Source organism: Dermacentor albipictus, chromosome 4 (assembly GCF_038994185.2).
Source record: "Dermacentor albipictus isolate Rhodes 1998 colony chromosome 4, USDA_Dalb.pri_finalv2, whole genome shotgun sequence".
In the NCBI taxonomy this organism is placed as follows: Eukaryota; Metazoa; Arthropoda; class Arachnida; order Ixodida; family Ixodidae; genus Dermacentor; species Dermacentor albipictus.
In genome coordinates, this window is record NC_091824.1 from 181,097,846 (window position 1) to 181,119,346 (window position 21,501).

The following is a 21,501-nucleotide window of genomic DNA, read 5'->3' on the forward strand; positions in this document are numbered from 1 at the left end:
GGGATAAAAGTTAATGGAGAATACCTTAGTAACTTGCGATTCGCTGATGATATTGTCTTGCTTAGTAACTCAGGGGACAATTGCAATACATGCTCACTGACCCGGAGAGGCAAAGCAGAAGAGTGGGTCTAAAAATTAATCCGCAGAAAACTAAAGTAATGTGTAACAGTCTCGGAAGAGAACAGCAATTTACAATAGGCAGTGAGGCACTAGAAGTTGTAAGGGAATACGTCTACTTAGGGCAGGTAGTGACGGCGGATCCGGATCATGAGATGGAAATAATCAGAAGAATAAGAATGGGCTGGGGTGCGTTTGGCAGGCTTTCTCAGATCATGAACAGCAGGGTGCCATTATCCCTCAAGAGAAAAGTATATAATAGCTGTGTCTTACCAGTACTCACCTACGGGGCAGAAATCTGGAGGCTTACGAAAAGGGTTCTACTTAAATTGAGGACGACGCAGCGAGCTATGGAAAGAAGAATAATGGGTGTAACCAGGCACGTACCCAGGGAGGGGCCCGGGGGGGCCCGGGCCCCCCCCCCCCCCGAAATCAAGTGGCATACCCCCCCCCCCCCCCCCTCGTCACCCAATCCACCACTCCTCACACATTCCTAAAGCGCCGCCAGATCAATGTTGAGACTTCGCAGCTGTTCATCGGTCAGCATTATGCTGCCTTTTTCACTCCTTTTAGATGGCGGTAGTTATCGCCATCTCTTGTAATGTGAAAGACAGTTTTCTCATAGATTCCGCACCCGCGCGATTAACTCGAGATGCGTTTAGTTGTCACCATCTATTCAACTGTCACGCGCATAGCTGTTGCTTTTGTTAGTTCAAGCTTCTTTGTTTAGGCTGATCCTGGGACCAGGAGAGGGATGCGGCTGTTACTCAGCTGGTCTGTACTCTCATGGAACGAGTTGCGGCCGGAGAAAACGCCAATTCCGTTTAACTTATCCCTTAGCTTCATTGTTTCCTTGAGTTACGGCTCGCCGCGACGCTGGCAGATGCCCGGAATCATATACACGTGATCGGTTAGATAAGGTGGGAAATAAAATAATGTGAAAGAGCGTCCATCATGGAACCCTGCAATAACCCTTCAACCCATAAGCAAGATGACGGTCGCCCGTTACCTCGTCTGTTTTTCCCTAACTGTATAGCACTTTTCGTGCAAAATTGGCAACTGGAAACAAAAATCGCAAGGAGTTGAGAAATGAAGCGATCTACTAAGGGAGAGAGCCAAGGAACAACCAAACTGCAAGCAAAAGCGAATAATAAAAAAGTTAACCGTCGTTTATGAGAATATTTATGGATCAACATCTCTTTATTTAAAAAGGAAGTAGAGAAAACGCCGCCGGAAGTGGAGAACAATTACTTGTTTTGAATGACGCTTCTACAGTTATCGGTCGAACCGCCTCACGTAGCCACTTCTCTGCTGTGCTTATGTGGGTGTTTTTCTAACCTTTCGCAGTGAGCGCAGTACGTCTAAAATCGCAGAGTGCTGCGCTCTACGCGGTTGTATGGGACTGGCGGCCGCACAGCGTTACGCAATTCGCGGAACTGTCAAAACTGATCAACAAGGCGAAAATAACTGATCTTCGAAACTATAACATGAGAAAGACTGAAGAAGCCACAAAAAATGAGCGCAGCCTGAAATCAGTAGAAAAGAAACCTGGCATAGGACAAACCATGATGTATGCACTAAAAGATAAGAAGGATAATATCATCAGCAATCTCGAAGATATAGTAAAAGCAGCGGAAAAATTCTAAGCTGACCTGTATACAGTACACAGAGGAGTCACGATAGTTCACTTAGAAACAGTAATGAACAGGATACAGAAACTATCCTATAACTAGCGATGAGGTCAGAAGGGCCCTGCAAGACATGAAACGATGAAGAGCGGGAGGATAAGGTGGAATAACAGTCGATTTAGTCAAAGATGGAGGAGACACAATGCTTAGAAAACTGGCGGCTTTTTGTACGAAGTGTCTATCAACTGCAAGGGTCCCAGAAAACTGGAAGAATGCAGACATTAAACTAATGCACACAAAAAAGGAGACGTTAAAGAATTGAACAATTATGGGACCATTAGCTTGCTCCCAGTATTATATAAAATATTTACCAAAATAATCTCCAATAGAATAAGGTTAACACTGGATTTTGTCAACCAAGGAAGCAGGCTGGCTTCAGGAAGAGATACCTTACAATGGATCACATCCCTGCATCCCTCCCTGCAGTGGGCATAAAACAGGCTGATGATGATGATGATGATGATGATGATGATGATGATGATGACGATGGTGGTGGTGGTGGTGGTGCCCCCCCCCCCCCGAAAAAAAATCCTGGGTACGTGCCTGGGTGTAACGTTAAGGGATAAGAAAAGAGCAGATTGGGTGAGGGAACAAACGCGAGTTAATGACATCTTAGTTGAAACCAAGAGAAAGAAATGGGCATGGGTAGGACATGTGATGAGGAGGGAAGATAACCGATGGTCATTAAGGGTAACGGACTGGATCCCAAGGGAAGGGAAGCGAAGCAGGGGGCGGCAGAAAGTTAGATGGGCGGATGAGATTAAGAAGTTTGCAGGGACGGCATGACCGGGGTTGTTGACCGGGGTTGTTGACCGGGGTTGTTGAAGTATGGGAGAGGCCTTTGCCCTGCAGTGGGCGTAACCAGGCTGATGATGGTGATGATGATGAATCCACCTTAACTTCAATCCACTTAAATCCACCTTAATGCAATTTTGGGATGAGTCAAGTCAGTTTTTTGGGTTTGGGCCACGGTTGTTCATTGTGTCATTTTGCAGTGCGAGCCGCAGCAGGTCTAGCGCCGAGAACGTGACGTCGTCATTTGGTCACGTGTGTTTTGGTACCATCGGATAATAACGCCGGAGGTCGCATTTACCACTTCATGAGGCATATACTGTTTTCGCATTAAAATAGCGGTAGCCAGGATAAACGACGTGGCAGATAGATATAAACGTCCAGTTTTGCCCAAAAGGCGAAGCATCGATTGCAATAGCGAATTAGCATACAACTGTACGAAATAGGGATAGCAGTTTTTGCGACCGCCCACCGAGTACACATCGCAGATCGCATTCAAAATATGGGCGCCAGCGCAACCGCGCCACACGCCGCAACCGCCGAAGAAGACGATCCCCCCACTTCGCCCCCCCCACCATGCCTTGCGCGCGACGGAAGACTGTGCGCTTACGCGCGGCTTTCCTCCCTTGCGCGCGCAATATTGAGACGCGATCCGTCGGCTAAACCTCGCGAGCTTTCACTCGCATACGGCGCTCGGAGGCGATGTTATCGTGCTGGGGCTTTATACGGAATTTCACGGCGGTGGTAGAAATGGGCCTGAAGTGTCCATATAATCGCTATCACAATACCGCGCGGGAGTTTTAGCTTCTCCGATACTCCAGTTAGCGCAGGTGGACTGGGCGTTTTACCGCAGGGGCATAGGCGTAAACGTCAGCGGCTGGAGCGGTGCAGTCACCTGGTGGGACAAAGCTCAACCCTGCAAACACAGAGCTAGTATTGCAGTAACAAAGTCTACTCTTTTTCGCTGCTGGTCTAAATTGTTGTATAGGCGTAATTGTGTCACGATTCGCCGCTACCCGCCGTGGTTGCTCAGTGGCTATGGTGTCAGACTGCTGAGCACGAGGTCGCGGGATCGAATGCCGGCCACGGCGGCCGCATTTCGATGGGGCGAAATTCGAAAACACCCGTGCACTTATATTTAGGTGCACGTTAAAGAACCCCAGGTGGTCTTAATTTCCGGAGTCCTTCACTACGGCTTGCTTCATAATCAGAAAGTGGTTTCGGCACGAAAAACCCCATAATTTAAATTTTTTTATTCGCCGCTGCCGAAAATTTGCATCAGCAACGAAGTAGAATATACTTTCCTGATGAAATTTTAGCTCTGTGTTTGCGGCTCTGCTCCACGAGGTGACAGCACCTATCAAGCCGCTCACGTTTACGCTTTACTTTACGCTTTACACTTTACGCTTTACGCCCAGTGCGCCTGCGTTTACCGCGACGCGACTTTACAATTGCTAGTAAGTACAAGGGGGCGTGGTACTTGCGGAACGAAGGTATAGGCGCACAAAGTCCATTCATGATTTAAATTTGTCAGACGCACACAAAAGAAAATACACCATGGTATGAATAAGCTGGTTTTCATAACCATGGATGTCTTTCTGCGAGTCTCTGGATCGCCGGAAGCCTTTGTCTGTTATATGGAGAACTGTTCATGGCCTCCGTGCAACCCCTAGACAGCGCCACCCATTTAATTCCCTGGCTCTTTCAATGCAAAGAGATTGAAGGCACAGAATCCCTCTTTAGCAGGATTGCCGGTGAAGCGTGTTCAACGGGAAGTGCAGGCTCACGAGCACTCACCAATCTGACGTGATCCCCGTAAGGAGTGCTGTTGTAACCGGCCGTTCGCCCTGCCCAGTGATCAACGTGAATTTCCGACAAAGCTCCCTTCGGAGGTAAAGGGCAACAGATCTCCGGATAGGCGGGACCTGATGTGATCGGTCTACTGACGCCGGATTGGGGAAGTGACTGAACAATGACCACGCAGGGCATAAAAAGAGCAACGGACGGCGGGAGTAATCGGCTGCTACAACTTGATGAACTTTTTCTGTACTACTTTGAATTTTCTTGTAAATATGTAAATATAAACGTATTTGTAAAACTTCCTGGATATCGGGCCCAGCCGCACGTTACCTTACTCCTCCACGAGCAAAGTACATTCCACATCTTCGGACCCCCAGTCGCAACAGTGCCCAATTTCTTCGGAGGAACTGGAGGCTGCGCTTGCTTTATGCAGGCGTTCCTCAGCGCCAGGACCAGATGACATTACATACCGCGCTCTGTGCAACCTTGGTGAACGAGCTCAAAAAGCACTCCTGCCCCTGTGCAACAATTCGTGGCAAACTGGCATGGTTCCCCAAGAATGTAAGTCAATTCGCCTGATTCCGCTTCTCAAAGCTAGCAGATCGTCTTTGAACATTGCGCTATACCGTCCGATCGCACTTGCTATTTGTGTAAGAAAAGTAATGGGAAAAGGTGGTTCTAACCCATCTAGAGTGATACCTAGAGCACTATGAAATTTATCCGGACCCGTTGACAGGATTCAGGCGTGGCCGTTCACCTATAGACAATGTTGTCGACTTGGTAACGTACATCGAATTCCAGAAGGCCTGTAAACGCTTGTCTGCTGCCGTTTCTAGTAGTTAAAGGCGTTTATGAGAATATCACCCATGAAGCCATCCTTAAAGCGTTAAAAGCAATAAGACTTAGTGGCAATATATATATATATATATATATATATATATATATATATATATATATATATATATATATATATATATATATATATATATATATATATATATATATATATATAAAAATCTGGGTTGCGATCATTCTACGTGCTCACCGGGGGTGGCCCCACGCCAGACTATTACAGTAGCCGCGGAGTCCCTCAGACGAAGTAGTAAGCCCAACGCATTTTAATCTAGCCTTGACTGGACTACTGGAGGACCTATCAAGCACCGTTCTACGCTATGTACGCCTACAACATCAGTATCTGGACTTCAGAGGTGACATGGCTTCGGCTTCGCGCTCGGCTTCAGAAGGTGGCCTCATCGACATCATACTACCTTTATTAAAGAGGAACTGGAGGTGACGTGAGAAAAGTGCGCAGTGGTGGAACTTACCCGGAAGCCAATGTCTGCATGCGGCATATCAATCAACGAACAAGTGACATCGTCCAGCAGGATTCACAGGTTCTTGGGGGTTAAGCCTGACAGAGACCTGTCCTGGACTTCTCACGTGAACCACGTGAAAAAGCGACTGATTGCTATTTGCCATCTGTTCAGGTTCCTTGCAGGAGAGAACTGGGGTGAGTCCACACAATCCATGATACAGCTGTACAGGGTGTTGTTTGTTAGGTTTCTCCGGTGCAGCCTACCTGTTATATCACACACCTGCAAAACCAATTTGCGTACATTTGAGTGCATTCAAGCCCAAGCTCTGGGGATATGCCTTGAATTACCACGAAGTACGTCAACGACTGAAACTATTGCGATTGCTCAAATTATTCAACTGCGATGCACATCGCCGTCGAGACAATGCGTGCACATGCCATGCACATTGCCCGGACCCCTTGCCACCACATCACCGCAATGACCATGGAAAGACCCCGCACGTCATTTAGCGCAACTCTCAGTGCATATCGTGCCTCGCTTACATCGGGGTACACACCTGCAGCCAGGCCGGTGTCGCCTCCAGGGTGTTTGTGCCATCCTGAAGTACATCTCAGGATTCCAGGACATCATAAAGTCAGATCTACCACCGTCTGCACTAAAGCAATTGAGCTTACTGCTGTTGTACGAGAGATACACATCTATACTGACAAATCGACTTCATCGGCCAGTTCTGGCGGTGCTGCGTTGATGCCTACAGGAGCAATAACACTGCGATTCAAGACGTCACATGTCACGACGTCCATGGCTGCAGAACTCACGGTTATGCGCAATGTGCTTCAATTTATTGACATAGAGAGTCCTGGTACATGGGCCTCGAGACCGGCTTTACACAGCATGCAATCAGTTCTCCGACGTGAAGCTCACGAACAGCTAAGATAAGAAATCGTCAAACTTCATCAAGACTTGCAATAGAAAGGCCACGAAATTATTTTCCAGTGGATACCTGGACATTGAGGGGTCAGTGGAAATGATCAAGCAAAGCTGCCCGAGAGGCACATCAAGAACAACACAGCGTACCCATTCCTCTTTCCAGGACACGCTGCAAGGCAGCTTCGTCACCTGGCACGCAAGCTCCCGTTAACAGAGTGGAACACGCCAAATAGAAGGCACATCAGGTTGCACGAACTGAACCCTTCGCTCTAGTTCCGACCTCCACCGAGGCTGCACAGACGTGACGCATCGCTTCTGTACCGCCTGTGGTTGCGAATGGCGTACACTACTTTCATTGGAATGACCGACAGTGCTGCGCGCGAAGTCTGCGGTGGCGAAGAGAACACCAAACATTTATTGCGCCACTGTCATCGATTTCAGTCGGAAAGAGCAACATTATCTATCGCATTGCAACAACTGGACGAGCGGCCGTTATCCGTTCAGGGGCTACTTGAATACCGTCCCTGTCGCTCACCGGCCCACTAAGCTGTAAAGGCACTTTTGGCTCTCTTGAGGGTGACTGGCCTATCTGAACGCCTTTGACTTGCTCAGGCCCTCCGCTTGCGTGCGCGAGCTCACCGCGGCTTTCCTCCTCCTCCCCTACCTCTCGCCATCTCACCTTTCTATTCCCTCTTTCACGTCCCCCCGAGTAGGGCAGCCAACCAGACGCATTTCTGGTTAACAACCCTGCCTTCTCTCTTTATTTCCTCCTCATTCTCCTCCTGCTAATGGCAAACGTGATTATCCGAGCTGCGGCAAAGCGACAAGGTTCGGAACGGAGTAGTGCACGCTTTGCGTCGATTCCTGGCGTCACCATGCAAGGAAAAAAAAGAGAGAATGTCGCGATGAAGCCCGTGCCAGCGTAAGCTTGCGCCACTGTTGGTCTGCATTCGTAATGTAGAGGATAGAGAGAACGACGTCACTGATGCACCCTTTCATATTTGTTTGGGTACTGCCATACTGGGCCCGCAGTGCCAAATTACTGAAGTCCGTTCGCATCTGTCGAGGGCCGCACCTATGAACTTTGCACCGTCGCTCTCGAGGCACAGCGCGGGCTGAACGGAAGAGGGTCTTATGAGCCATATCGCCAGACTATACGTTACTTATCGTAAAAGGCGTTAGGGTGGCGCGGCGCATTCTCACAGTGGTTACGCCGTGAGGATTATTGTCTTTTCGTCGCGGCCACGTTCGCTTATGTTAACGTTACCTTAGGTTAACGTTAGGTTACGTTAGGTTAGCGTAAGAGGCGTTAGGGTAGTGCGACGTATTCTCATAGCGGTGGCAGGGGCGTCAAGCGTCACCGGCGGCCTTTTAGCCACTTGCGTTCAAACGCGGTTGCTAAGGCGCTCTGACTTCTAGATATTCAATGTATGCGGCCCGGCCGCTACTACGGTCCCTGCTGCTCCCACGGAAACACCTGTGAAGTTCTTTCGAAGGTACATCGCCGTAAGGCGCGAGAAAGCTATGGTCCGGCACGACTGACAGCACGAGCGCCGCAGGTGCGAGACACAGTTGAGACGGTCGCCAAATGGGGCGTCAGTGCCCTCTGCTGCACCTATTTCACCGCGCCAGCAGCCAGCGTCCCAGCGTTAACAAATTCGACCATACTCCGCAATGCCTGCATGCCTAGGGACAAATGCATACAACGCGTTCAAACAAACATCCTCCTCTGTACTGCCTAGGCAGTCATATACGAGTGTTTAAGTGCGCCTAGCCGGCGCGCAGTGTTGGTCTAAGAGTAGTGTAAGTGTCGCAGATTCTCTAGCGTGCTGCACAGACAGGGGTGCAGAAGGCGGCACCACACCGCGGCCGCATCCTCGGTTGTAGCCACCGTTTTCAGCGTAAGAATTGCGCTCCCCGTATCATTCAGCGCGATGGCGCACGCAGTAGAGACGGGTTATAGCGCAGGCTTATAAGTGTGCCCGTCAACAGCTCTCCTTTTACCCAGTCAAATCGTTATGCGCTGCTCGTACCATATGTGCAGAGAGTTTTTGCTCGCTCACATCAGACACGCTGACGCATTGCATGCGCAAGTCATTTTGAGTACCTGCTTCTGCGTCCGTTACTGCGGGCCCCTGTGCCTGCAGTACAGAGCGTGCCCCCGCGAACAGTGCAACACGAAGCGACCAGCGTGCAGTGTCGAGCTTCGGCCTGCGAGGAATTGAGAAGGGCCGAGCGAGTCGAACACTTTACTGAACAGGATGTGGCCATGAAATGTGACTGATATGGAACACTCCTGATTGAAAGGGCCTACATACTCCTTTAGTCGAAGTCGTAGATGTCGTCGTCAGCCCGCTCCTCGGAAGGCATGACAGATATTCGAAATTTGAGCGACACTAGCACGCATAGGGTGGCCAACATCGTCCTGCTCTTCTCTCTCCCTGGATACGCCTGCTGCTGGCCGCCTCGGCTGCTAAGAAGAAGACATCACGCATCAACACACCGCCTATAGACTTTGTCCCCAACACGAGTGTGCGCATATCAGGACTTACTGTTACTTCCTCAAGTAGTGCTACCTGCAGGAATAACGTACAAGGCACCGTTGAAGTGAAACTGGGTTTTTGGGCCCATGGTGGCCTAGAACTGCTGAAGCACTGCCGAACATTTATTACCAGATATTCTCTACAGAGAAAATCTGAACTGGCTCGTACCGGCGACCAATGGTCACCACATGTACGCGCAATCTCAGACCGCCCTCGCCGTTGTTAGACAACGGTTGCTGTCTTACGGGGAACGCCGATCATAATTCTTGTGAAGATTATAGTTGTTAATGTGTGGCGTGTTGGTAGTCCATACTCAAGGTTTTCTATCTAGTCCCTGTTCGTTTGCGCCATTCTTCATTGGTTATAGCTCCTCGGACGAGAATGCTGCTGGCTGCCCAAGATGCGACTATGACGTTAACTAAAGGTATTGTTTAAATCTTATTGTCCTCAACCTATTGACTGAAGACTGAGTTGTACGACCTTGCAGGATCACAGCCCAGTTTCCAGAAAAGTTGTTTCTTTAGAGCAGTGGCAATACCAATTTCAGGTACCTGTAATTAAACCACACACTTTAAACCGTTGCCTCGAGTGTTTTCACCAAAACACCTCACCAGCAAACATTCAGAACTGTATGCACAGTAGTTATTATGTTCGCCCAGTTTCCACCAAATTTGGTGTCGGTGGCTGTTACAGTTCTTTCAGTATACAGCCTAATTCCACAGTTCTTAAAACAAACTGATAAGACTGCATGGCGCGCTTGCATATGTTCTTTTACTGAAAACAACTAAACAAGAAATTTTGCATTCCCTACACATCACACTGCTTCCTATTTCCACGAAATATTATTTCGTCGAGTACACCTAGGGCGTCTCATAATAAGGCACAACAATCAGGAGAAAACGAGGGTCCGGTAATTATTGCAAAGCTCATAATTAAACCAGAAACGTTTTCTTTTGTCACTCCTTACGCTTAAAATGCCCATTTTCATAAAATGTAAACTCGATGTCACCTAGAGCTCCCCCGGGACACAGGGAAACGTAGTGGATAATGGCAGAGCACAAGACTATATTCATCCTCATACATTTAACTTCGAATGCCCATTGGACATAATCTTCCCCCATTCTCTCCACATCTGGTTCGTGGTTGGTAGAGTTCTTTCACCACTAGGTGCAAAATTTTGCGCCAGTTGTAAAACACTTATTTGAGAGTCTTAGAACAGGGGACCCAAACGTTTTGGGGCCCCAAAGAAATAGCGTCAAACCCACTGCGCATGTGCGAGACGCAAACTACGTTTGGGTTCTGCGTCGGGCACGCAATTTCACTGATTTATCGGGAGCCCCAAACGCTGCCCCAAAAGCTTTGCATCCACAAACATAGAGGCACCCGTCGAGGCCACGGCCCTAACCTATCACCAAACTGGGCTCCATTCGTGGTAACGCGTGAAGTTCGCAAGCTATGAGAAGTGACTGCGGTTATCGCTTTCTCTCAACTAGCGTGTGTTATTAAGATTGATTCATTAGACGCCGCTGATTCCTAATTCGATTGTCGATTTCATGGCTCGTAAGCCTAACACGGCTTAACCTGGCTGGTGAAGGCACGTAAAGGTGGGGACTCAAAACTAAGTGCAGCCAATTGCCTGCTGCTGATAGAGTAACCTCTAAATTGTAATTAAACTCCGATACATGAGTGGCAAAATTACTCTTACCATAAAATGGTATATTTTATTTAGTTACGTAAATTAGCCTTCTCTTCCTTTCTTTCTTTCTTTCTTTCTTTTTTTTTACGCCGTAGTGGTTCTGCGAGTGCAAGACGCTATCCGCAGACGCGAAGCCCTATCTTAAAACTCTTCACTTCTGCGTTCCCCGCGCTGTTAAGAATGGCGAGCTGCAAGGCGAAATTGCCACCCAATTACGACTAGGGGACAAGACGCGCATCCCCCACTCCGTCGCCGCAGCTAGGAGGCGTTCGAAGAAGCGGGCTTTGTGCTGAAAACCGCCTCCCTCTACCAGCCCCATCGCCATTGTGACAGAACGAGTTCGGTGGACGAACAATGGTGTCGGAGTTCTCCAGCGTGGACCTGATCTGCTACGCATGAACAAGCTGCCGCGGGAAAGCCGTTTTATGTTGCTTCCCAGGCCTCGTCCAGACGCAAGACAACGAGCTACCCACGATTGGTGCCGATACTTCCCGGAACGGCACCCCTCCAACGCCGGCGTCGGGCATCGGAATGTGTGTGCCGTTGTGTACGTAAACTGTTCTGCGGAGCGGCGGCAAGTTGGCGATGAGTAAACGAACAGTCGCCGCCTCGTATGGCCGGCGCGGACCGAGTGTATAAAAACTGTTGTTTTGCGAATGCTGGACACACTTCTCTTGAGCAGTCATGTTAGACTGATACACTTCTCTCGTGCAGTCATGTTGGACTGACACTCTTTTTTTCAAGCAGTCATGTTAGACTGATTTAATTTCTGTAAATAAACCCATATTCCTCGTTCTCGATGAGAAGCAGTTCTTCACTTCATCAACGTCCTCAGCGTAAATAAGTTGGATGACGGCATGTGCCAGCTACCTTCGAATTCATGCCGTACTCCAATCTTGGCAAAGAACCACGGGCGATGGGATTGAGCCCCCAATCCTGACAGCGCTTACACCCACAAAGCTCTTTGTGGCTCCAAACTTTTCGGTCCCATATATTCTAAAACTATCTATTACGCTTGGGAGAGCACAAATCAGTAACGTGTTGCAAGAGCCGTGATAAGCCTACACACCTTGAACTTTTCCTATACACATCACCTGGAATTTTCGCGTTTTTCTGAAAATATAAATAAGGCGCCTCGTTTCGGTCGCTCAGGACTACGAGTCCGTATATTACGCATAAAGACGCGGGGAAGAAATTAGCATTCAGTGAATATTTGCAATGATCATAATTAAACCAGAAGCCTAAAGCTTTCTCCATTTCATACCTAGCATTGTCCTCGCTTTCAGTGAAAGTAAACTCGGTGCGACGTAAAATTTCTTATAAGCCCGGCGCCCAAGGAGCGTCACAGTTTCAAGGAAATAAGTACGGTGCACATGCCCCGGCTTGGTCAGTGCTCTTTTCAACCCGTTGTCCGGCATGACCCGCGACTGAGCACTTATCACAAGTCATCTCGGTACACCGGGAGAACATAGCAGATAACCCTCTAACGTTTAAAATTACTTGTTTAAAGACACTTGTCTTGCGATATCAATATGAGTACTCCAGGCACATTTCTGCTGTCGCCGTAAAGTTTCGTATAAAGTCCACGGGTGATAAAATTGTCGTCGCGCGCTGTTTGTGTGTGCGAGTGAAAGGGGACGAGGGTGAGCCGGCTTTCGCGGCTCGATCTCGCGCACGCAAGCGAGGAAAGTGGGGACGAAGGGCGCCGTCTTCCGTCGAGCGCGAGGCTCCGGGGGGAGGGTATGGAGTGGGGCTGGGGCGTCCCATGTCGGGCCGTTCTATCTTCAAAGCCATCTGCGACGAGGACACAGTTCGCCCGTGCCCTGTGTTTTCGCGGCTTAGTTCATGTCGACGCGAGACGCAGCACAAAGGTCAAGTCGCTCGCTGCTGCTGCCGCACTTCCGCACTCCGACCTTTTGACAGCGAGTTTCCGCTGTCATCGAGTGAAAAGTGTTCATGTCTGCTTGTGCGCGCGTGGCACCATGCTTGTTAATTTAGTCAGTATGTGTATGTTTACCAAGTTTATACGGCCGATAGAACTACTATCCGTACTTCGTGCAGCTGTCCACTAATTTGCTATTGCAATCGATGCTTCGATTGCCTTCCAGCCGCGAAACTGCAACTTCTTTCTGTTTCCTTTTTTACCAAACCCGTAATTTATCCACGCATATATTTTCACTTCGCAGTCACATGAGCCACAAATTTAATGTTCCCCTCATTTTCACAAAATTTCATCTCGGTGGCTACTCAGGGTGTCTACCAAGTTGACATTTCCAAATTCCCTGAGTTTTCTAGGTTTTCCCTGAGTGCTTTTGCAAAATTCCCTGAGTGATGCAGAACTATGTTTTATGTCAAGACGCGTTGAAACCATATCGCCCTATGCTGTCACTCTCTAGTAGGCATATGAAAAAAATTTGAAAAAAGAAAACAACTTAATCCAATTTGAATACTAAGGAGTAGTGTTTATGTTATTCAAAAAAATATAAGGGAGGGGTTATTAAAATGCACAGCAAATAAAATGTCTTCGAAAAAATTTTCAAATCGAGTTGGACATTCTCTAGCACAAATAAAAAAAAAATGGCTGTGGCTTAGGTAAGGTTAAGCCCAGGATGCGAAGCATACTAGCCTTTATTTTAGTTGCTGAACCACTGTTTAGCCTGGTGAACTGCTGTTGCTTGGCTATATTTGGTTCGGCTAGACGAAGAAACAACTCATGCATTACTTCTTCGCCTTCAAGAGTGGAACGCGACAGCGTTCCCGTCGACCCGCCAAGGGGTGTAAGACAATGGGCTACAGGGCAGCGACTACGCGCCCCGCATTGGACGCGGTGAGCGTCGAGCAAAGCAGCGTTCGGCGCGGCAACGAAATGTGCGCCTGAGCAAGAGACGCACGCCTTAAAAACAGCGCGTTTCTAAGGCAACACCGCATTCACTAGAGGCGCTTTTGTACCGCTTTGAAGCGTTGTACTCGTGGCTCAGTGGTAGCGTCTCCGTCCCACACTCCGGAGACCCTGGTTCGATTCCCACCCAGCCCGTCTTGCAAGAGTTGAGCCAAAGCCACTTCTCCTCTGTCGTGACGTCACGGTGTCACGTGATTTCATGGTCACCGCCGCGCCTGAGGAGCTGGGTTGAGCCCTCGTAATATGCTTCGCATAAAAGGAGATGCATACAGAAGCAAACATTTTCGAATATGAGCTATTTCTATGAACTGATAGCATGCTCAGTGTCATGCAACTGTCCTGACATGCTCTCAGCTCGCACAAGACGCCTCAGTGTTGTGTTTCACTGCTTTAAAGAGTTTATATTGGTTTGGATGAGGGACACCTACATCTCAGCATCAGCCAACAATTTGTTTTTTGAGCGCAGGCTCCTTCAAAGAAGTGGTCGTTCATTCCTCAGTGCGTCGATCCTTTCTGTTCTCGTCCTCCTTTCCCCGCGCGTTCGCCCCACGGACCATTTGAAGAATACTCTTGGTCAATTTACAGTCAACGTCCAATTTTTCAGACCCCCTAGGGGCCGCGAAAACTTCCGAAAAATCAGGCAGTCCGAAAAAATAAATTCATGTCTTTTACTGCCCTTAAGGGCTAAAATCGACACATGTACGTCTGAAAAAGCTCTGAATGCCTGTCAGTGCACTTATTAGGTATATCGGTGCTCCTACTGTGACAGGTGAGGGCGAGTGCACACGTGTAAAATTAAGGAATACATACAGTGTCCCGCGACAATTGCCCCTTCCTACGCTTGTACGCTTCACCGCGTGACACAACTGTAATGAGGCGAAGCAGACTTTCGGGAAAGAGCATTATGCAATGCGCCGTGCTTTCCGAGCTTCGAAGACAAAATTATTGCTGTCAGCAGAGAAATGAAGAAACACGGCACCGAACGACAAGAAGCCTAACAGCGAACGTCGAAGCAGCTAGTCCTACCGTTGCCGCAGTGGTGGCCACGGCTGCCAGCGCATCTGCGTGCGAGAGCGCCGGTTCAAGGCGGCGAGGTAATCAAAATAGCAGCGGTGGTGGTTTTCATTAATGCCGTCTCGGACCTGCGATCACGCAAAACGTTTAGAAAATCGGACGGCGAAGAGTTCTTGCGTCTGAATTTTCAGACGTTATGATACATTGACTCTTTGCGGTACGTGGGGGTGCCGCGAAGCCGTCCGAGTTACCGGGAATCCGGAAAGTCGGTCGTTGACTGTACACTGGCAACTCCTCCAGCCGACGACGATTCGTTACGAGTCCTGTCTGTTTCTCGAGCCAGCATTACCGCGACTTTTGACCCTCTAAAAAAATTACAGCTGATTTTCCCTGATAGAAGCACAAATTCCCTGAGTTTTCCCTGAGTTTTTCCAGACTACTCAAAATCCCTGAGAATTCCCGGTTTTCCCGGTTTTCGCGGTTGGTAGACACCCTGACTACTACAGTGAAAGCTCGTTAATTCGAACTTCAATAATTCGAATTTATGGATAATTCGAACTGTACGATTTGGTCCGGCCTAGCTCCACAGAAGTCTATGTATAAAAAAGTCCGTTAATTCGAACGCGAGAAGGTTCCCTCACGGATAATTCGAACTACGCTCACCTGGCACACGGCCAGCGAAAAGCGCCTACTGCCTACACACAAGGCTGCATTGCCTCCGAAACGGAGAGAACGGCGAGAGAAGGCAAAATCGGAAAAAAATCTAACCGACGCGGAGTCAGCCAGAAGGCAGTGGCGGCTGCCGCCTCTCCGTTCTACGTAACCTCCAAGACTTCTTGCCCGTTGCGAATCTCGGAGGCTTTGCAAATCTTGTACAGCTGCTAATGTTGTGCGGAGATGGCACGGCAAGCGCCAAAACACAGCGAATCAAGTACGTCGCAGCTGCGCTTGCAATCAAGAACCAACGAATCAGGGCCTTCGCCACCTTCACATGTTCAGCGTCTTTGTCTCGGCAGTCTTCATCGGTTGTGCACCTCTGTTTTCAGCTTAGGAGGTATCGGCCATCGCGAATCATTGTGATAGTGTTAAGCCTCGGCTAACGTTCGTTTTGGTGGACATCGGTGGTGTGGCACAGTCGGACCCAGAGCTTCGACTTGAAGATGGCGTGTGCCCGCGGCACACGCCATCACTTTCTGACACGCCAAATTTCTGACATGCCCTACTGCTTCCAAATCGCAGTGTACTGTTGCTCTCCTTCACTTTCGTTAGTTCGAACTTTCGTTAATTCGAACTGAAGCGGCTTCCCCTTGCGGTTCGAATTAACGAGCTTTTACTGTATAGGTCTCCCAGAACAGCGGGCGCCGTTCACAAAACACCTGAAGCGCTTCCATTTACTACAAAGGCTGTAATGAGCCCACACACTTTACACTTTGCCTACACATCACCCGTAACGTGGTCTCATTTGCACCCTATATAAATGAGGTGTCTCGCTCTGTTCACAAAGGACATCGGGGAAACCTATATATTTCATATGCTTCGTGGAGTGTACGGAAATTGTTAAAAAATCAGCTATTCGGTAATTACTTGTCAAAGCTCGTAACTGAGCCAGGAACGTTAAATGGTCACTAAATAATTTGTTCACTTGAGCTAGATCAATAGATTATTCGTCAATAATTATTCGTCAATTATTCGTCATGTCTCTGTGCCAATATGTCTCTTTTCTGGGTAGAGCATTGCCGCCGAAGGTCACAGCTGCTGCTCAATTTGAACCACCCGTGCCAAAACGGACGAGTTTACGTAATATTCACGTCACCACTCTCTATGGTACTCTCTGTGAATCAGCCAGTGCTGGCGTCATACGAGAGGTATTAGAGACCGCAAGAGGTGGTGCCGCTTCAATTTTTTAATTAAAACTAAGCTTTCTTTGCCTCTTCCTTTGACTTCCTTCCCGCTGCTGCTGCTGTCTTGTACGCCGCGTCGTGGATGGTTCAGATCATGTGTATACATTAAAGGAGCGTGGCACAGAAAAAAGAAGACGCGAGAAACTCGACGCCATGCTGCCGCACGTCACCGATGAAGAGAATCTTGACGTCGCCACCTATCTCCAGCGTGCCGAAGAAGCCCGACAGCTCGCCCGCCTATACGTATCAAGAACCAGCAGCGTGCCGACAGCTGACACTACAACCTCCGACGACGCTACGTCGAATACTATTCCGGAGACCGTGTTTGGACCCAGATACGCCGACGAGGACTCAGTGAGAAACTGTGGAGGCTACTCCAACCCACACTCGACTCAGTGTCGACTCTGGGTTGGAGTAGCCTTCACTGGCTCATACAACTATCACATTGGAATGGCTGACTCACCCATGTGTAATAAATACCGCGAAGAGATGTGAAGAGACCATGAATCATCTCCTGTGCCACTGTTCCCGCTTCGATAAACAACGACAGCAACTCAACTGTGCCTTGAATTGACTGGACGATCGCCCTTTTGTAGAACCAAAGCCCTTGGAGCTTCGAAGCCTGACCTCGCGGCGCAGCGCCCGGAAATCTGCACGGGCTCTTCTGTGCTACCTGCAGGCGACAGACTTCAGTGCCAGATTATAGATGCGCTGCACCTGGCTTAGTGCATGCGAGAGTGTCGTCTAGACCCATGTCTTCTCTCTCGCTCTCTCTCTTTCACTCATCAAACACATCCCCACGTGAAGAGTCGGGAATTGGACAAAGTCTAGTTAACCTCCCTGCCTTTCCTTCCTTCCTTCCTTCCTTCCTTCCTTCCTTCCTTCCTTCCTTCCTTCCTTCCTTCCTTCCTTCTCCACTTTCTGTAGCGCGAGCAATACTGTCAATGCTGTAGCGGAGGTGGGCGAAGCAATTTTTTTTCTTCGTCCTATGGCGAGAGTATGGCAAACGTATCCTATGGCGAGAGTATGGCAAATGTTTGGTATCGACAAAACACTGTTCGTCAAGGAGCCGCATTACGTTTCATCTAGGAGAGACCACGCTAACAGAATTAGAGCTTATCAGTGTCGTACCAATGTGCCGTACCAATTCATCTTTTCCTAACACGATTAACGATTGGAATGAGCTCCCTAACGAAGTGATGGCAGCTTTTAGTTTTTAAAATGCTATTGAGAGCCATATTCTTTGATTGTTCTGTTATTCATCTCTGCGCATACGCTACTTTCTTTTTGTTAGTTAGTTACTTTGTTACTCACTTTGTTTTGTGCTTTGTTAGTTTGTATTCCGCTTTAGCGAATTTCAGTGCTTAAACTATGTTGTATTTACTGATGTATTCTTTTGATGTTGCTGAATATGTTTCCATTGTGACCACCTGTATTTTAACCCCCTTACGATAATGCCGTACAGGCGATGTAGGTATACTGAATAAATAAATAAATAAAACGGCCGCCGTCCCCATCGTCAGCTAGTGTAACGGGAAGGACGAAGAGACGGGACGGACAAAGCGAACTCATCTGAATTCTTAGCTGCTGCCGTAGTAGAACAGTGTCCCTCGAAATTATCCGACCCACACACCTTTCAGCTTGAGTCCCACTGGTCGCGGCTCAAATCTTTGGCAGCTTCGGTATGAATGATTTCAGTCAGGAAGCATGGGTTGCCGTTAAATACATGAACAGCACCTTCACAGATCCTGGTCCTAATTGTGATCATCGTGCCGCCGTCGAAATGCGCGATTATTCCACCTTTCAACTAGTTGCAGGAGGCATACTCCGATAATGGCGAAATGTTCCCCATCGTATATTGATGGTCTCGTAACCGCGGCGTTCTATATAACTGCCCAATATACGTACTTTCTTATGAGGAAGCGCCTCCAGACGTTGCAGATCTCGCGGCTTGGTCCTAGCCGCTTCGTTGGGCCGTCTAGCTCCACGCTTACGTACTCTGGGTTGGTGGACGTGTAGCGCGGCCAGCTGCCGTTCGACAGCGGCACCGTGGGCGTCCTGCACCATAGAGAACACACGAATGAAGGTCTCACCGCGACTTGGTGCGAAATATCTGCTCCAACTATGCATGCTCATCCTTACAACGCTCGCGACTGTGGTTGTGGGAATTATGGAACGGTATGTCCTTCGTAGAGTGATCATGTCGGTAACCGCATGCATATATATGGCGACAAAATGCACCAGGTGATCAAAGTAAATAAAAAAAATGTAGAAGTACTTCTTGTTGGGCTAGCTGATGACACTTACCTATTATGTAAGCGGCACAACTTAACACATATATGTAGTATAAGTAGACAGGACGAATGACAGGACGAGCGCTTGTCCTGCCTACTTATCCTCCGTGAATGCGTTGATTTGCCCCCTCTTCTAATCAGGACATCTACGCGCCTCACAGACAGCTCAGGTTTGAGGGTATAATCTGAAACGCATTGTTGCCTCTGTGCACCACATTCTCCAAAGCTATGCAGAATGACGTGCATTCTCATATATCCTTCGCCCGGTCCTCTCGATTGAGGGATACTCTCTGGTGGCTGGAATAGTGGGCATACCAGCTTTCGAAAATTGCTTAGTTAAAATATGTCATTTTTTACCGGCTTAGATCTCACGCTCCCTTAGATAGGGGCCTTTGTCGAGCTTGAATAAGTTGTACTCATTCATCATTTGATCTCACTTCACGCACACCAGGAAGCAGGCAGCTATTTAGGAATAACAATTCTGTCACATCATCGCTATGCGAAAACGGGCAAATAATTAAGCTGGTTTTTTGTCATTCAGCGAAATAGCGGCGAGATAGGTCGACGTAATGGAGTGCTTTCTCTCAGAAGAAACAATTGCTCATTTCACATACATTCCCAGAAGACGTTACCAAAATAAACCCGCCATATACGTAGACTGGTAAATATGTTTATGAAAAAAAAAAACGGGAAGGTATGGCAAATTTCGTAAATTACATTTTCTGCTCTCTCATGTGTTCTGTTAGCTTGTTCTAGCGTTATTTCGCTAAAATAATTTCTCCATTGCTTTAAAGCAACAACTTGTTAGATATTTGTTCCGCTATAGCGGAACAAATATTTAACAGATTACTGCACTATAGTGCAGTAATCTTTCTATTTTATTAATTTCAGAATTGTGAGTCTTAGTGAGCCAAACAGGAGTGGGATAATAAACAACATACATGTGATACTCTCAACGTGCGCACATTTCCAAAGTAAGAAGAGGAAAGAAAGAAAAGGGCTCAAGAACATTCGGCAAAATCATGTACAGCTGCAGCTTTTGCTGTATATGACATGGAAAACATGTTTAGATGGATAAATACAATTGAACAGCTTCATCAAACTTAGCCGCCTGAATAAAATGCTCGGGAAGAGAGTTCCAGTCTGAGACTGTACGTGGTTAAAAGCTCTGTTGGTGAGCCGTGGCTTTCGCAAAATCAGAAAAATGGCTGCAGAAGTGCTTGTGAGTGTGACGAGTCTTACGCGTTGTCATGGGTTTTAGAGTCAGGGGTAGGCTTGTGCTCATAGATTGATTGACACAGAATACTTCGCAAGAATTTCGCATGGCCTATTTTTCTGCATAACGGTATATTGTAGGACGGTTAGTTCCTCTCAACAGTTCAGTTGGATAGTCTAGCCTTTTGTATTTCTTAAATATGTACCGTACTGCTCACCTCTGTACAATTTCTAAGCAGCATAGATGTATCCTTTAGCAAAAGGGTCCCATTAGGTCACACACTACCGAAGTATAGTCCAACTTCGGCGTAATAATTGCATTGTATGCTTGAAGTTTAACTCCAATTGTTGGCCTGTTCTAGCTTGAGCTTTAGAAAGCACAGTTTCTGAACGGTGGATTAACAAATTGCACATATATGTGCGCCCCAAGTTAAGTCGCTGGTTAGAATAACACCTGAAAATTTATATTTTTGCACTGTTTATGCGTAAGATCCTCGGACATGGTATAGAAGTACGCTAGGGTACTTCTTACGCATAAGTTTCAAGAGCACTGTTCGTTCCACATTTGATTTGATGTCACCCTGTATACTCCTCCTAAGACTACAGCTTTCATGTACGATATACTCAAATGCTGGGATGCGGTTGTAAAAGATCGTACACGTACAGATAAGTACGCTACGTAGAATATAACAGATGTCACCACTGACAAGACATTTGGTGTTAAGACTCCCGGCTGTAGGCGACAGAAGTACATGTTGCTTTGCTGGTCGTTCTATGTTGCTTAATAAACCATACAAAGATATGGTCGCTCAAAGCAAACAACAAGGACAGAAGGGGACAACTATCCACTCCACGATTTTATATAGCCATGCTCTCGGCGGCATGACTAGCCCTGATTGCAACTGTAACTTATTCAGAAACTAAGACCAATTGACTCGCGCGTACAATAGAGCTATATATGCCTATACTTGCGCGGCTCGTGTAGCTTCACACAAATGTTAATTGAGGGTAGGAAATAAATGAATAAATCTAATTTCGCTCAGAATTTTGATTGACAAATTTTTCGCTTTACCATATGCGAACCCATTCTGTTAAAATGAAGAAAAAGTATGTCTTTGACCATAGACAGTAAAATGTCATTTTTAAAAATAAAATTGTCTTTCCCGGTCGAAAATATCTGTAGTAAAAATATAAATCTTTCTTTCTGTTTTTTCACATTTATTTTTTTACAGTTTAGGCTAGAGAAAAAATGGACATCTCACTCACTGTGAGAATCGATGTTATGCGGAGCACTTT

At 47.6% G+C, this 21,501-nt stretch overlaps 1 protein-coding gene across 3 annotated transcripts in view; it reads right to left on the bottom strand.

Moving 5' to 3' along the window:
• The window catches only part of LOC135896247 (acetylcholinesterase-1-like), a 41,140-nt gene that overhangs the window by 12,298 nt on the left and 7,341 nt on the right, over positions 1-21,501 (bottom strand). Inside the window, exons 3-5 of one of the 3 annotated variants that reach the window (XR_010562644.2) lie at positions 18,605-18,754; positions 8,962-9,113; positions 8,751-8,854 (exon numbers count right to left, since the gene is read on the bottom strand). Coding sequence is in view for 1 of the 3 variants with exons in the window: in XM_065424607.2 (XP_065280679.2) it covers positions 18,605-18,754 (150 nt within the window). In the remaining 2 variants the exon portion in view is untranslated. Of the gene's footprint in view, positions 1-8,750; positions 8,855-8,961; positions 9,117-18,604; positions 18,755-21,501 lie in introns of all 3 variants that reach the window. The other 2 variants (XR_010562643.2, XM_065424607.2) reach the window with 2 other exon arrangements.